This window comes from Neolamprologus multifasciatus, chromosome 11 (assembly GCF_963576455.1).
Source record: "Neolamprologus multifasciatus chromosome 11, fNeoMul1.2, whole genome shotgun sequence".
Taxonomy (NCBI): domain Eukaryota; kingdom Metazoa; phylum Chordata; class Actinopteri; order Cichliformes; family Cichlidae; genus Neolamprologus; species Neolamprologus multifasciatus.
In genome coordinates, this window is record NC_140449.1 from 21,087,655 (window position 1) to 21,102,506 (window position 14,852).

At 44.1% G+C, this 14,852-nt stretch overlaps 1 protein-coding gene across 2 annotated transcripts in view; it reads left to right on the forward strand.

Annotated features, from left to right (window-relative positions):
* adamtsl4 (ADAMTS-like 4) overlaps positions 1 to 14,852 on the forward strand; it is a 35,401-nt gene that overhangs the window by 13,227 nt on the left and 7,322 nt on the right. For both annotated transcript variants that reach the window (XM_085177977.1, XM_085177976.1), the window contains exons 5-8: positions 4,631 to 4,733; positions 12,831 to 12,970; positions 13,429 to 13,633; positions 14,066 to 14,250. In XM_085177977.1, the coding sequence (XP_085034103.1) occupies positions 4,631 to 4,733; positions 12,831 to 12,970; positions 13,429 to 13,633; positions 14,066 to 14,250 (633 nt within the window). The remainder of the gene's footprint in view (positions 1 to 4,630; positions 4,734 to 12,830; positions 12,971 to 13,428; positions 13,634 to 14,065; positions 14,251 to 14,852) is intronic.

A 14,852-nucleotide genomic window follows, 5' to 3' on the forward strand; every position in this document is an offset into this window, starting at 1 on the left:
TCAGCTGTGTTGTGTTAAGGCTTCCGCTGTTGTGAATGTGTGATGTGTTTCTGTGGCTCAGAAAATATTGACCAAGACTCCTGCAGCATTTAATGTCTTCTGGCCGGTGTTCAGCTTCCAGGTTCGTTGTTGACGTGTTAATTAAAGCTGCGTTCCTCTAAGGGGCCTAAGAATGCGTATAAGTAATCTTAACTTTCTGAACTAAATGAATTGTGGTTTTCGTAATCGCATTTCTTTTACAAAATATCGCGAGCTGGCTTAAAGCAAAAGGTTCCATATTTTGCTCCTCTGCAGAACTCATTAGTGTAGTCTGGGTGTTTGTTTCACATTCGAGTGCGATGTGTAATCGGGGCTTTGGCTTGTGTGGCATTTTTGTGAATGTGTGCAGAACAAAGCTGTCACCCCGTCTGCTCCACATGTTCTTATATATACTGCGCACAGATCTCCCCCCCCAGCCTGGGCAGTAAAACACATCTATAACCTTCACAGCTACCGTACAAAAAACACTAACTGTCCCTCTTTCTCCAGCTGCATTCACTTTACTCTCACCTGCTGCTATACGCTGGTCTGTTGCTCAGTCGCAGACATTTTTTGAAATCTCTTGCCTCATTTCTTTTGTGTTTACAGCACAATCTCTGAGCTGCTCTGACTTTATCGGATATGTTTGGTAGTATTTCATTAAACTCGGCAGCGAGGGAGTGGGAAAGTCCACTCTGGTAGAATTTGAGTCTCATATTAGTGGTTTTGGCCTTCATTTCTGTAACACAGCATTTCTTAAGTTAATTGCTGAGATCTGTAATCTGCAAAGGAAATTAAACACGCAAAGAAACAGAAGCAATCAGATGATAATCAAGGTGTTACACAAACCCACCGGTTAACCTAATCTGTGTGGGAATCTCTCCATCTATCATTCCTTATCTTGAAAGTGTTTTTGCCTTGTTGGCCCATTTAATAACCTCCTTTTCCCCTCTCCATCCCTTATGAGGAGAGTCGCCCCTTGCCCTGTGCTCACAGTTTACCACTCCTTACAATTACACACAAATTATCCTCCAGAACCATGAAACACCAGAGAGCACGTTGCCTTCTCTCTTCTGCTTTTCCCCTCAAACCGTCTCCGCTTTCCTCCCCTCTCCGTTCGGTCCATTGTCTTTCCTGACATCCTTACACACAGACTTCTTTTTTTTAGAATCCACTCCTACCATCTTACATTCTTTCTTTTTACATTCCTTTTCCCTTTTTTTCTGTACTGTAGCATCCCACGTCTGCACACTACACCCTGTGCACATGTGTGTTTGTTTATGGGGCTGTTGTCCGTTTAATGTTTGCAGGCGAACACACATGCCCTGCGACATGGAGCATATCCAGTTTAAAACAGGGCTCTGCATGTTTATGTGCAGCAGAAATATTTACAACCAGAACCAACCGTGTTTCACACACAAATCTGTGCAGATTTGCACAGTCCCTTGAAAACATAAGGTCGCATACGTGCGCTGACCTTCAAGGAGCCCGTATCCGGTCCTAAATTCAGTGGATGTGGCTTGACACATTCCCTTATAAGTGGCCTTAACCAAATGTGTATCATATCACCCATAAATTATGCCAGGTTAAGTCTGTTTTTTGAGCAGCGAGGACATGCGGTAAGCCGTACCACATAAAGTTTCATGAGCTGGTTTCACACTTTGACAGAGGGGAAATACGAGACATCGCAGATACACACACACACACCAGTATGGGGGGGTCTCCAGTGCGGGGGCGGGGGGGGGGGGGGTTCAGCATCACAGAGTGCATGCTTTGATGGTTTATCCATGAGAATCTTTTACACTTTGTCGCAGAGGATGGTTCACGTGGGAAATGTTGCTCTGTGTGTGAGTCTGAACCTTAGTATTCGCTCTCCCCAGACGAGCTGCTAGGAACTTTCCAGCTGTTTGTGACAGCTGTGTGCGTGACGAGAGGTTCAGAAAAAAAATACAAGAAAGAAAAAGAGGAACGAATCAAATAAAGTAAGAAATGAAAGACAAGAAGATTGCAGAGCTGACAGAGATTAGAGTTCCAAGGAAATCTGAGAGCTCCGTGTGGCATGCAAGAAAGTGTGTGTGTGCGTGTGTGTGCGTGTGCGTGTGTGTGTGTGTGTGTGCAAACTCCTCAGGCAGGGTGATTGTGGTTTACCACAGAAGTGACACCCGATGAAGCTGGTGGGAGTTTTAAAACCTGTTATTTAACTAAAAATGAAAACAGTGTAAGACTGCTCTGAGAGATATTACTGACTAAGTGCACTGCCCTGCACATCTTTTAGATGTTGATGGTATCTGTGGTCATTGATTTATTCTCCAACAGGACAGTGATGCCAAACACAGAGCTATCTTCAGCAAAAACAAGAAAAATGAGTTCTGTAGCAGATGGTCTGGCCCTCACTGAGCCCTGGTCTCAGCGCGATGCGGTCAGTCTGGGATTGTGAGCAAGATGTGCAAGTGTACCAAAGACAAGTGGCACTCGTTTAAAGGCAAAGGGTGTTGTTTTTTTTTTCATTTTTACAGCACTTTTCTGAAGGACTATTGATAAATGCAGAGTGATAAGGATTATTTTTTTTAAAACAAAATATCACAGGACTGTGTTCAAAGGAAATCATTACATGGCATCTTAAAATTATGGATCCTGCTGGCAAGTAACTTATCAAACACACTTTAAAGGCTGATTCTGTTCATAACATTTATGGACAGAGATTCAATGCACAGCCAAGTGGCATGGGCTTTTTGGTTTGGTGGCCTAAGGATCACCTCTCCTTTGGAGGATGATGTGGTTCTTTTGGCTGGATTACATGGCGAGTCTACGCTCTCAGTTTCCAGCCAAGTGTGAAGGAGCAGGAATGAGAACCAGCACCTCCAAGTCTGGTTCTCAGCTGGAAAAGGTTTCAGTTGCAACTCCGGGAGTTGCCCCAAGTGCAGGGGTCTAAGTATCTACATTCCAACCCTCACCTATGGCCACAAGACGTGAGTAATGACCTACAGAATGAGATTGTGGATACAAATGGTGGAAATGAGCTTCTTCTGAAGGGTGTGTGGGCTCTCCTGTAGAGATAAGGTAAGGAGCTCGGGGAGAGGCTCAGAGGAGAGCGGCTACTCCTCCATTTGAAGGAGCCAGTTGAGGTTGTTTGGTCATCTGACTAGGATACCTCCTGGACACTTCCTAATTGAGGTGTTTCAGGTATGTCCTACCAGGAAGCAACCCCATTGTAGACCCAGGGCACACTGGAGAGATTATCTCAGCCTGCTCGGGAATGCCTTTGGCTCCCCCCACAGGATGAGCTGGAGGAGCTGGCAGCAAGAGGGAGGTCTGGGCATCTCTGCTTAGGTTGCTCCCTCCAAGACCCAGACCCGGATAAGCAGCAGAAAACGGATGGATTGATAGTAAAGCAAACTCTCCTCCTTTTTGACTCCAGTGGGAATCATAATTTAAAAAAATGAGCTTTTTGTCATATCCAGCACAACTTTAAACCAGTGGCTTAATTCCTAAAATCATCAATCAAACTATTCATTGAAGCCAAAGAGCAAGTGAGATGAAGAGTTATATTATCCCTTAGACTTCCATACAACTGGAAATCTTTTTGCAGCCAGTGGAGTCGCCCCCTGCTGGTCATTAAAAAGACTGCAGCTATAAGACGCAACCTGGAAGCTACGTCAATCTTTATGTTTGGAAATGAGTAATTGCACTTATTGTGGCTACTTCCTCCTATTTATAGTCTTAATTCTAAGTAAGGCTAACTGACTTCTTATTAATTAACTTGAATCAATGATTAAGTGGCATTTTAAAGTTATGACAAGTTAAGGCTGAGCATTTACTGTATAACCATTTATAACCAGGCAGGTTTCTAATGTGAGCCATGGACTGAGGCCCTTTTCGTAAGGCAGTAAAGATGATTAATGCGGTACAGTGAAGAAGAAACTACAGTCTAATACAAATATTTGAATTTACTTTTTGACTCCAAATATTTTTCCTGTTTACCGCAGCATTTAATGGTTTTTCTTCTTAAAAACACTTGTGTGTGGACTACAGCAAACCTCAGCGAGTCATAGCCGCTGCAGTGTAAACCAGCAGACTTGTGTCTGCCTGATGTCTCAGCTGTCGTTTAAGTGTGATAAAAATGATAAAAACTGTTTCCACTATAGGGCTCCACAAGGACCCCTCTTAAGCGAGCACAAGCTGGACATGTGTTCTTACACACAAGCATAGACACACACTCGTACATGTGCTCACACAGTCACTCACATTCTGTGGCCATGCACCGAAAGCCACGGTGGATTTATGTGAGCAGCCGTTTCCAAAAAATCTATTATTTCCATATGGTTCTTATACTCTCACACACTGGCCAAAGCAGCATGGGGAGTGCTTGTGTGAGTTTTTCTCCATAACAGCATAGCGTGTTTGTGCTTACCTCTGTGATGTCAAGTTAATTCTTCCCTTCTTTATTAGCTGCTTGTCCTCAACTTTTCCTCACTCCACCCTTACTTCCCCCAGGGACTAGGAGAGAAACGGCCCTCTGTGTAATCTGGTGTATTTCACATCAGTTCAGTTTGTGGCATTAATTGTTTGACCTCTCTCTCTCTCCGTCTGCTTTGGTGTTTCTGTCCTGCAGGTGTGCCGAGGAGGTGCGCTGGACTCCAGGGCGGAGCAGTGTGCGGCCTTTAACACCCAAGAATTCATGCATCGACTGTACAACTGGGAACCTTTCACTGAGGGTGAGGACTGAGTTAACACACACGGTAGTTTAGTGGTGAGCGGCACAGTGCTTCAATGTTATAATAGGCTTATTGGGGGAATTAAATGGTATGATGGGGGAGGCGGGGTTGGGGGGGGGGGGAATGTGTGTTTGAGTGAGTTAAATATTTCTCTGGTATGAGTGTGTCCCGGATGACCTGCGCTGCTTGCCCAGCCCACCACAATCCCCGCTCTCTGTCGTTTGAGCAGGCCAACATCTGCATGCAGCTTCGAGGGTGGTGAGAGTCAATAGAAACAGAGAATGACTGGAACCCAATCTGCTTTGATTCTTTGCACCGAACACTTTCCCTCTTCTGTTTTTCTTCTCATTTGTCCAACATCTCCCTTTCTCCCCTCCTCTCCTGCCAAGTTTCTCCTCCCAACTCTGACTAAGCACACGGATTCCTACTGAGTGAGATAAAGAAGGAGAAAGAAGGACGGGGAGAGGGAGGTGAGAGGTGATGGGATGCGAGTGTTTTGTCACATGACCGCTGGGAGCAAACGGAGACAACGTGGCTTGCGTGCGTGTGCGTGCGTGTCTTTGTTTCTTCACACAGAAGTGTGCAGCTCCGTGTATTTGTTTACTCTTTGGTTAAGTGTGCAAAGGTTCGCAGCAGTGGAGCTTGTCTTTGTTTTCCAATGCTGGAGGCAAAGAAAGAGAAAAGGCTCAGCGGATATTTGAGGAATTTGAGCGAATAGGAAGGGTGAATATTGCTTGCATGGAGCTGAGGGAATCGAGGAGGGAAAGAGAAGAGAGAAACACAGCTGTGGGATGATATCAACAGTATTTATCATTAGAATTAGAAATATGTGCTTGAGCCTGTGTGTATTTGTGGTATTAACATATTGGCAAGAGTGCTTCTGCTCTAGATGAATAGCTTAATGGATCTCAGATAAAACAGGGGGGGAGAAAGCGTTTGCTCATTCGTGTTTGTGTGTCCATCTGTCTTTGCACTTGTGATTACTGGATGAGCTGGATGAACTCCTTCGACCCACACAGACACTGGGGGAAGCACAGACCCAGTAACAGTAGATCAGCAACACCACCCGGCCTGCACACAAGTACATTAGTTTGACAAATTTTGTCAAAAAGAAATACACAGTTAGCACACTAGTCCAAATATAGACAGCACACACAGCTGAGAACGTGGAGTCAGTAGAGTTTATTCATTAAAGCGGAGCACGACACGCGATCAATACAGTAAAAGTTAAAGTAGCTCCAGTTAATAGATTATTTAATGGAGCAGATGAAAGCAGTTCAAAGAGTTCTCCCACTGAGTGTTTTATCAACTTCCAGCCCACTATCTTGATTTTCCATCCTGTTTAAATTTGCTGTTATCACTCTTGTTTTTGGTCGCAGCAGGAAGCAGTTTTTAATGTTAAAGCTCCATAAACCGACTGTTTATGGAGCTGCTGAATACTGTGGAGCAGTCGTGGAATCAAAATAGGCTGCATGTACTTTTGATTGAGCAAGGACCCCTATGGCCAAAAGAAACTTCTTTTCAAGCTGGGGTCATTTAAATTTGGCGATCCATCTCTGTTCTGGGACCTCGCCATGCGCCATGTGCGTACACACTGCAGTGCAAAATCAAGCAGGCATCACTGACAACATAGCTGGGGTGGAGGTGGGTTGCAAGGTGGCTTGCAGGTTCTAAAGTACACTACATGGACAGCCCCTAATCTTGTCTTTTTTCACTGCCATTGCCACAACTGTATAAAATCAAGCACCTAGCTACGCAGTCTGCCTTTCCAAACATCTGTGAACAAACGGGTTGTTTCTTAAGAGCTCACTTGATGCGAGTGTGATATTGTAATAGGATGCCACCCTCACCACAAGCCAGTTTGTGAAATTTCTTCCCTCCCAGATATTCCATAATCAGCTGTAAGTGGTATTATTGAAGAGCGAAAGCATTTAGAAACCACAGCAGAGGGTCAAACCACATAAAGTGCTGAGGCGTATAGCGTGTAAAAGTCACCAGTGTTCTGACTCAGTAACTCCAGCGCTCCAAACCTCCTCTGGCATTAACATCAGCACAGAAATTATATGGATTTCCATGCCTCAATAGTTCCTGTAGGTGTAATTTGTAGGCAGCCCAGTGCTTTTGGCCATATAGCATAACTGTAGGCAGGCTAAAATAATTAAAAGCATGGCAGGTATGACATTTACCAATGGGATGCATGGAAGGTGTGCAGATCCCATCATTTGGCATGTTGATAAATGTATACTCTGTTGAGAAAGTATGAATTGAGTGCTTTTGCTCTGACTTTCTCTTGAAACAATAAACCTCTTGAAAGGCCCGCAGACAGGAGCGGGTGGGCATGGATAAAAATCCTCTATCAGTGAACCTATTGCAGTGTTGGAAAAACCCTAAATCGGTGTGAAATGAAAAAGTAACACAGTAAAGCGTACTGTGTGAGCATAGTTTAAAAAGATAATTATGAGTTTTTGTCTGTTATTTGTAACACTCATACTTGCATACTTACTTGTACTTGCAGCGAGAAAAAATAAGCCCATAGATGGATATAGTTTTTTCCCATTACCTGAGTGAAAGGTCAGAGGCCGGTGTGTTTCAGCTGAATGCCTTGTGTTTCCCAGGGGAATACAACATGTCAGCCATGAAGGCTGTTTAAGATTTCAGTCAGACTTTGGGAAGTTTGAGGCGGATCTACAAGATTAATTCTGTGTGTTTGCACCAGAAGTCATCGGCGGGGTATCAGCTGGAGTCAAACTGTCTGCATAAACACACGGGAGGTTTCCTTTTACCCACTACCATGTTTCTGTGCGTCTCTCTCCCCCCCCAACGATATCGCTGCATCCTGAATTGAGCTGCTGTGCGTCCTTGCCCTCTGCTTCACTTTGGGTTGTTTTAAACTGATGTGTCCTTGAGGTCTGCTGAGAAGAGGAGAGGGCTGGATGGGGGGGGGGGGGGGGGGACAAAAGGGCAACCTCTGGTAGGGGGGAGTTTATGGGAAAATAGTCAAAAACACTCACCAAAGTCCACGCTTTGGCTGCACTATGCTGCTGTGCTGTGGGGGGCAGATGCTGTAGCCAGGTGACGTCACACTCGATCAGCAGGAGATGATCCTTTCCCACTCCGCTGAGTAAACTCTATCACATTGTTTACTTCAGTCCGATCCCATTGGCCACAACCCAGATTTTCATATCTGGCTTCCTATCAACACGCTGGAGGCTGCGATGGAGTGCTTGAGTGTGTTTGAACACTGACTGCTGCATGTCATTTTTCTCCAGCTGCTCTCATCTGTTTAAAGTTCTGTAGCACTGCATACATTTCCAGTCAGTATTTATGTTACGCGGTGCAGTCAGCTTGTGAACGTTTTTGCCTCCAAGGTGACGAGCTCTGTTATGTTTGTTCTTCGGAGTGGCGCGGCCTCGGGTTTAGAAGTGTACGTTTAAACAGTAAAGCTGACACCGTGGTTATAAGCCACGCAAGCGATGGGCCCTGACTAATTTCCTGCTACACGCTCGGATCTGGTTAGCAGCGATTCTATAGATTTGTAAGCGCTGCACGTGCAGGTGTTGTTTTACTTGAATATTTCCTTTTTTCAGGCCTCATCCCCTCTGTGCACACCCAGCCTCCTCTCTTCCTGTCCCACTGCCTCTCTCTTTCTCTCTCCCCGTTGGAGTTTGTTTAGATGAAGCGATAGTGGGGAAGTATATTTAGGCACCATATATTCCACTGTCTGAACACTAAGCTCAGACAGGGAGCGAGAGTGGAAGAGAATGAGAGAGCAGAGAAAACAGAGAGGCAAAGACGAGTAGGAAGAAACAAATGGAAGATAAAGGCTAAATTTAAAGAAGACAGTTTGGAGCTGAGACGCGCTCGAGCGTGGCTTAAGGACACGGAGAACGAGGGAGGTGATGAGGAAGGCAGAGAGAGCATGTGTGGCGATATGTATCCCACTTTTAGCTCCCCCTCTCTTTTCTGTCACTGTCTCCAGTCTAATCTCTCAAAGATAACTATGACAGACAGATGGAGAGAATGAGGGTGGAGGGAGAGAGGGTGGGAACGCTGACTCTCTTTTTCCATCTCTTTCTTTCTCTCTCATTCTTTCTAAATATGTACCATATATCTTCTCATATCTCTCTGCCAGTGTTGGGAAGGTTACTTTTAAAATGTATTCCATTACAGAATACAGAATACATGCCCCAAAATGTATTCTGTAACGTATTCCGTTACGTTACTCAATGAGAGTAACGTATTCTGAATACTTTGGATTACTTAATATATTATCATGCTGTTTACAACTACACGAATGTACTATTGCTGTGATTTATTACTGTTACTGACGGTCCGCGGCTCCGAACCGTAGTAAAGGGACCTCTGGCTAATACGGTGGGTTCTGTGTCGGGCTTGTAGCCGAAAACCAGCTTTACTTTGTTGTCTGGGTCAACTTTGCTAGCGAGAGACAGAGAGAGGCGTTGAAAGGCTGCTCCAACGGAACTTATTGTTTTTGGAGGAAAACACGAACACGGTGTACAGTCGAGTCTTAATAGCTTACTTACAACTGGGCTCGTCAGGCACTCTTCTTGGCTGCAGTGGTTATTATTATATTTACATGCTTCCAGCTCCCGTTTTTTGCTGGATGACAGCTCGTACTTTGCCTTTTTCTCCCTCCCTCGCTCACAGACACATAATGTGTATGGCAGTCCATTCTCCCTGCAGCACGGACTACACTCCCTATGATGCTACATTCTTTAGAGCTATACCGGTAGCATTCTGCCTATTAGCTTAGCACAACAACAACAAAAAGGCCTCTCTCACCCAGGAAACACGCAGAGAGAGAGCGTCACCCTGTAACCATGGCAACCGTAACGCTGCCGCCTGGAACAACAGAACGTAGCTGTCAAACAAAACCCAAACAGTCCTGACCCGCCACAATATGAAACAAGGAAGTACCGCCGTGTAATCCATTTATTTCAACAAAGTAACTGTATTCTAAATACCACCTTTTTAAACGGTAACTGTAACGGAATACAGTTACTCGTATTTTGTATTTTAAATACGTAACGGCGGTACATTCCGTATTCCGTTACTCCCCAACACTGCTCTCTGCAGTCATCAGATGGTAAACAAGGGGCCACACCGAGGCTGAAAAAAATACAGTTTTGCACAGTTGGATGCACAAATTAATGCACAGTAGAAATTCAAAAAGTTTGTGTGTCCATTAAAATCTGTCAAATGATTTATTTTAATCAATAAAAATGAAACATCATCATTTTGATTTGTTTTTTTCTACCACCTTATGTCAACAGCAAACTTTTCTGATATATTGAAATCAGAATAAATTACAATTACAGCAAGACAATTAAAGGCTAGCCTTAAGAAATTAGTTCCAGGAATGAAAAGTATATAATATACAGTAGTATACTTCTTATTTATATAATATATAAGAACTATATTATACTATTCATCTATTTTTCAAATGTGCTGGTTTGAATATTTGTTAATGGCCGGTTATAAATAAGCTTTTTTTCCCATTGGCATTAGATAGTTTACATTTATCTAGTCTAGATCACATTGTCCTCAATGCGACATATGTCTGCAATAAGTTTTCCCCACTTGAAGCATCTCCTCCAACTCTGCACATGATGGAGGACATCATGTAGTCTTAGGCCTGCCCCTCTCTCGATTTCCAACAGGGATCCATCTCGGGACACGATGACATATTTTTGTACGTGATAAAGTGTTTTATTTTGTCTGTTTTCACTGAGAATTAATACAGTTTCTCTGGAAACTCTGCTGAGTCCCTTCATCGCTAAATCTGTTGCTGTTTAGTCTCTTCATCTTTAGTCCCTTGAAAAATTGTTTAAATTCCTCAAACTCCATGTTTACCTGTGTTGAAGGACTGCTGCTACAGTATCACAGTGTATTTATAAGCAAACTTATGCGCAATCTCCTGCCTTACATTTGTGTCTGTATAAAACTGTTAAATATCAAGTCTAGATCAACTGTTTTGCTTTAATGCCCTCCTCACCACTTCCACCCACTTAGCGAGAGGAAATTCACTCCTTAACGCTGGAAATATGTGTTCCCTTTGTGGAAACATAAAAACCACAGATCTCGATCTGTACGTCAGCCCAAGCTTGAAATGACATTTTAACAGTCTACTTTAACTTGCACTTATCTTCCAAGTGGAGGTTATTCATTAACATTTTTAACGACTTCTCATCTATGATATGGTTTTTACCCCATGTTTCTCTCAGTCTGTGCAGTGATCATTGCAAAATGTGATCCCGGAGCCTCGGTTCCTTTAACAGGAACTACCACGAAGGTTTTGAGTACTTCAGCAGGTGTTTGTCCTTTCTGAACTCGACGGCCTTGCAGTCGTGCCAGAGGCAGTCATGAAACTGTACAGGTGTGCAGCTGACATTAAAGGTTGAGTTTAAAGATGGCTGCTTTCTGGGCCATCGGGACTGAGTAAACAATGGTAGAGGTAAGAGGGCCACGTGGCCGTTCCCTCAACCCCAGTTATCACACATTTGTCACACATTCTTTTTCAGTTTAATGCTTTTGTAAGTCACTTTTGAGTGATCTGGTGTACGGTGTCACAGCTGCTTTGATCCCAGCACAAGATAGTTTAGTTTCCTGCTTGTGTGACACCTGGCTGAGCAATGAGCAGATTTGAGGACCCTGAAAGCATATGGATTTCCTTTGAATGTGTGTCATACGACACTCTTTGAATCCTCTCTTGGACACACAAGGTGAAAGCAGGGCGTTGGTATTTGACCTTTACCCTTTGTTCTCCGTTATCTCCTATGAACCTCATGACTTCGAAGGTGATGGAAAGCTCGGTTTACTTTCTGCTGATGTCATGACTTGGAGTGGAAATTTTTCCATTCTGCAACAGTGTAACCATTTCGCAGCACTGCTGTATTATCACAAACAACATTTGGTTGCATCATAAGATTAACAAAGGCTTTTGATAAAAATTATTTATCCGTATACTGTTTTGACTGCTCCAGGCAAAGTGGCACGGTGTTCATATATGTACAGAATTTAATGGTTTTTACAGTTTCAGAAGACGAGAATTTTCCCCTTAAACCCCCAGCCCCTCCCTCCTCTCTTCAGCTACCTCTTCTTCTCATGGAGTGAGGTCATGTCATTAGCCCTGTTTCAAACAAACATGATCACAGGCCTGTACATTCACATACAGCTTCTTCTTAAATAAACTGCCAAACAGTGGACCCAATCACCAGCCCTTCCTCTGTGTCTTGCTCTTCATTTTAAATGAAGATCTTAAGCTTTTGGGAAACAGACCCATACTCTTTCTCCTAGGACTATAATGAGAAGTTGTAGGCTACATCATACATTTGAGGAAACTCTGTCTGGAGTTTGGTTGTGGGAGGGAGTTGTTATGCTTCAAGACTGTTTTATTCCTCTGTGTTTTACATGCTGAATTACAGTAACTCTGAGTCTTTCATAAAATACAGGTTACTTACACACCCTGCAGTCTGAAAAAGCATCACGTTTAGGCACGAATGGAGGACTGAAGACGGTCTGCTGATGTTGTGCTCATGCCATGCCCTCAAATATATTAGTTCTTTTGCTTCAAAAAAAGCTCCTTATTTTCTTCACATTTTCCTTTTACCACTCTGCCCTGTGTAGTTTTCTGTATTCTCCACACTATTTATCTTCCCTATCCTCTCTGCACTGAATGACTTTCATTTTCTCTTTTACCTTGAAGCGGTGCCCTCTTTCTTCAGTTCTTCGACTCTATGTTTCCACACACTCTTCGCCCTGCTGCGTGCATCCTTTGGGTCGCACTCATAAATCTTGCCTTTTTCAAGCTTAAGATTACACCTCTTTTCTGCGTATGTATCCGCTGGGAAGGTGCAGCAATGAACAGCGGGGGAAATAGCTGATCACTCTCCCTCTCAGGGGTTACATGGTCTGGCCTTAGTTTCCTGACCACATGGAAAGACGTTCATCCTTCCAGCTGTTTCATCTCCGTGGTTGTCAGAGAGAGAAAAAAACTCTGCACGCACACACACAGAGAGTTAAGAAAAACATACATGCTGTCTAGTGACCCTGCTGCCCTGTGTTTCTGTGTTACAGTTGGGGCAGACAAGCAGTGCGAGCTGACCTGCAGACCCGCTGGCTATCGTTTCTACGTCCGTCAGTCAGAGCGTGTCAGAGACGGGACCCCCTGCTTCAATGTTAGCACCAATGATGTGTGTGTGGAAGGACAATGTCTGGTGAGTGGTTTCAAATGTGTGTGCGAGATTTCTTGTTTCACGTGTCTGAGTCCAAGTGTCTCCTGTCTCGAAGCGGTTGACAAAGCCCAGAATCTGGCTGTCTCAGTCTCACGTCTGGAAGCTGATTTAAACTGGCATTCAGAGTCAGGCTCTTTTTACGGCCCTTCTCGGGGCCTCTTTTCTTTGCATCTTTTCCTCTTTCTCTCATTTGCACTCTCACTCTCTGATTTTACCCTCGTTCCACCCTTCTGCTCCTGGCAGGAATCTAGCGAGCATCAGTTACCAATTTAAATAAGCAACGTTGAAATAAACACGGGCAATGGATGCGAAATGTCAACAAGATTGGACCCGTTTTTCTCCATCCCCACCCCTTCTCTAACATCTCAATTGTTTCCCAGCCACATTTCCTTCATTGTCCGACCCATCACTCACATCTTTTCAACTCCTTCTCCTGTCAGACGGAGGGCTGTGACGGGGTGCTGGGCTCCGGCTCTGTGATTGACAAATGTGGAGTGTGTGGTGGGCGGGAAACATCCTGTCAAAAGGTGACGGGAAGCTTCCACAATACCACGGTTCCTCTTGGTTACCATAAGATCCTGGACATCCCACCCGGAGCCACATTCATCAACATCACCGAGAGACGAGCGAGCCCTAACTACCTAGGTAAGCTGAGTTGCACACGCACACATTCGGTTTAGGGTTTCTTGAATAATGCTGGCCTACAGCTCCAGTAAAAGTGAAATACTGGCGAGGATAGTGCAGATTTGGGAATGAGATTTGGCCCGTGATCGTGTGTGTGCTGGTTTTGACTGAGACCTGAGATTTTTGTGGCCTCACAGACTCTAAGCTAGCATTGTTAGAGCTCATAAAGAATCAGTCAAGTGTGTAGATTTCTGTGTGTGCGTGTGTTTCTTGTCAGCCTCCTGTTTGTTCACCACACAGCACTCCAGGGTCTGTGTTTGTCTTTTTTGGGAATGTGTTTGAGCATATGGGGGGATTTTCTAAGAATTCACCAGACTAAACAAGGTCCTAATAAGAAAAGAAAAATTCACCCCAGTTCTTCTGACATTCCCACTCCCTCCTCCCTTTTTCCAGCCATGAGGAGTGGAACAGGAGCTTCCGTGGTGAACGGACGTTGGGCTGTGGACCCCCCAGGGGAGTATCAAGCAGGGGGCACTACCTTCACCTACACCAGGCCTAGAGCACAGGCGGAGGGGGAGGAAGCAAAGGGCGAGTCCCTCTGGGCACCAGGACCCACAAAGACACAGCTACAGCTATATGTAAGTTCTGTAAGCACACATGGACCAGCACTACAAAATTAAGATTTACTCAGAGAAACATGTATACGTACAGAATATTTCTCTAATATATCTCCATGTCACTGTTTTGTGCCCGAAGCTGTGTTCTTCTGCTCTGTGTCAAGATCCTCCAAGGAGACGGAATTATTTTAGTATTATGGCAGGATAAAGAAGGATATACTAAAGCTTATCCTGAGCCACCTGAAACTATCCAAGGCTTAATAATAACAGCACTAACCTCGGGCTAAAATCTTATTAAAGATCAGGAGTCATGTGTAGCTTCACATCCAGTAACATCAGGATCAGAGGAGGTAAAGAAAATAGCTCTGGTTTGATCTCCCCAAGAATCACCAACATTTTTAAGGTTTAGCGAGATACAAAAAGTAAGATATAAAAAGATTAAAACGCTGTCACCATGGCAGCAGCACTGTGAGGACGTGTAGCTCATTGCATGCTTGTTAGATGGATTAAGAATATGTGCTCCCTCTAGATCCTTGCCAGTGTTGCAAAATAAATATATAAATAAATCAACTTTTTGGCACACCCTGTAGATTTGAGTTAACACACAGACCACAAACTAAAAT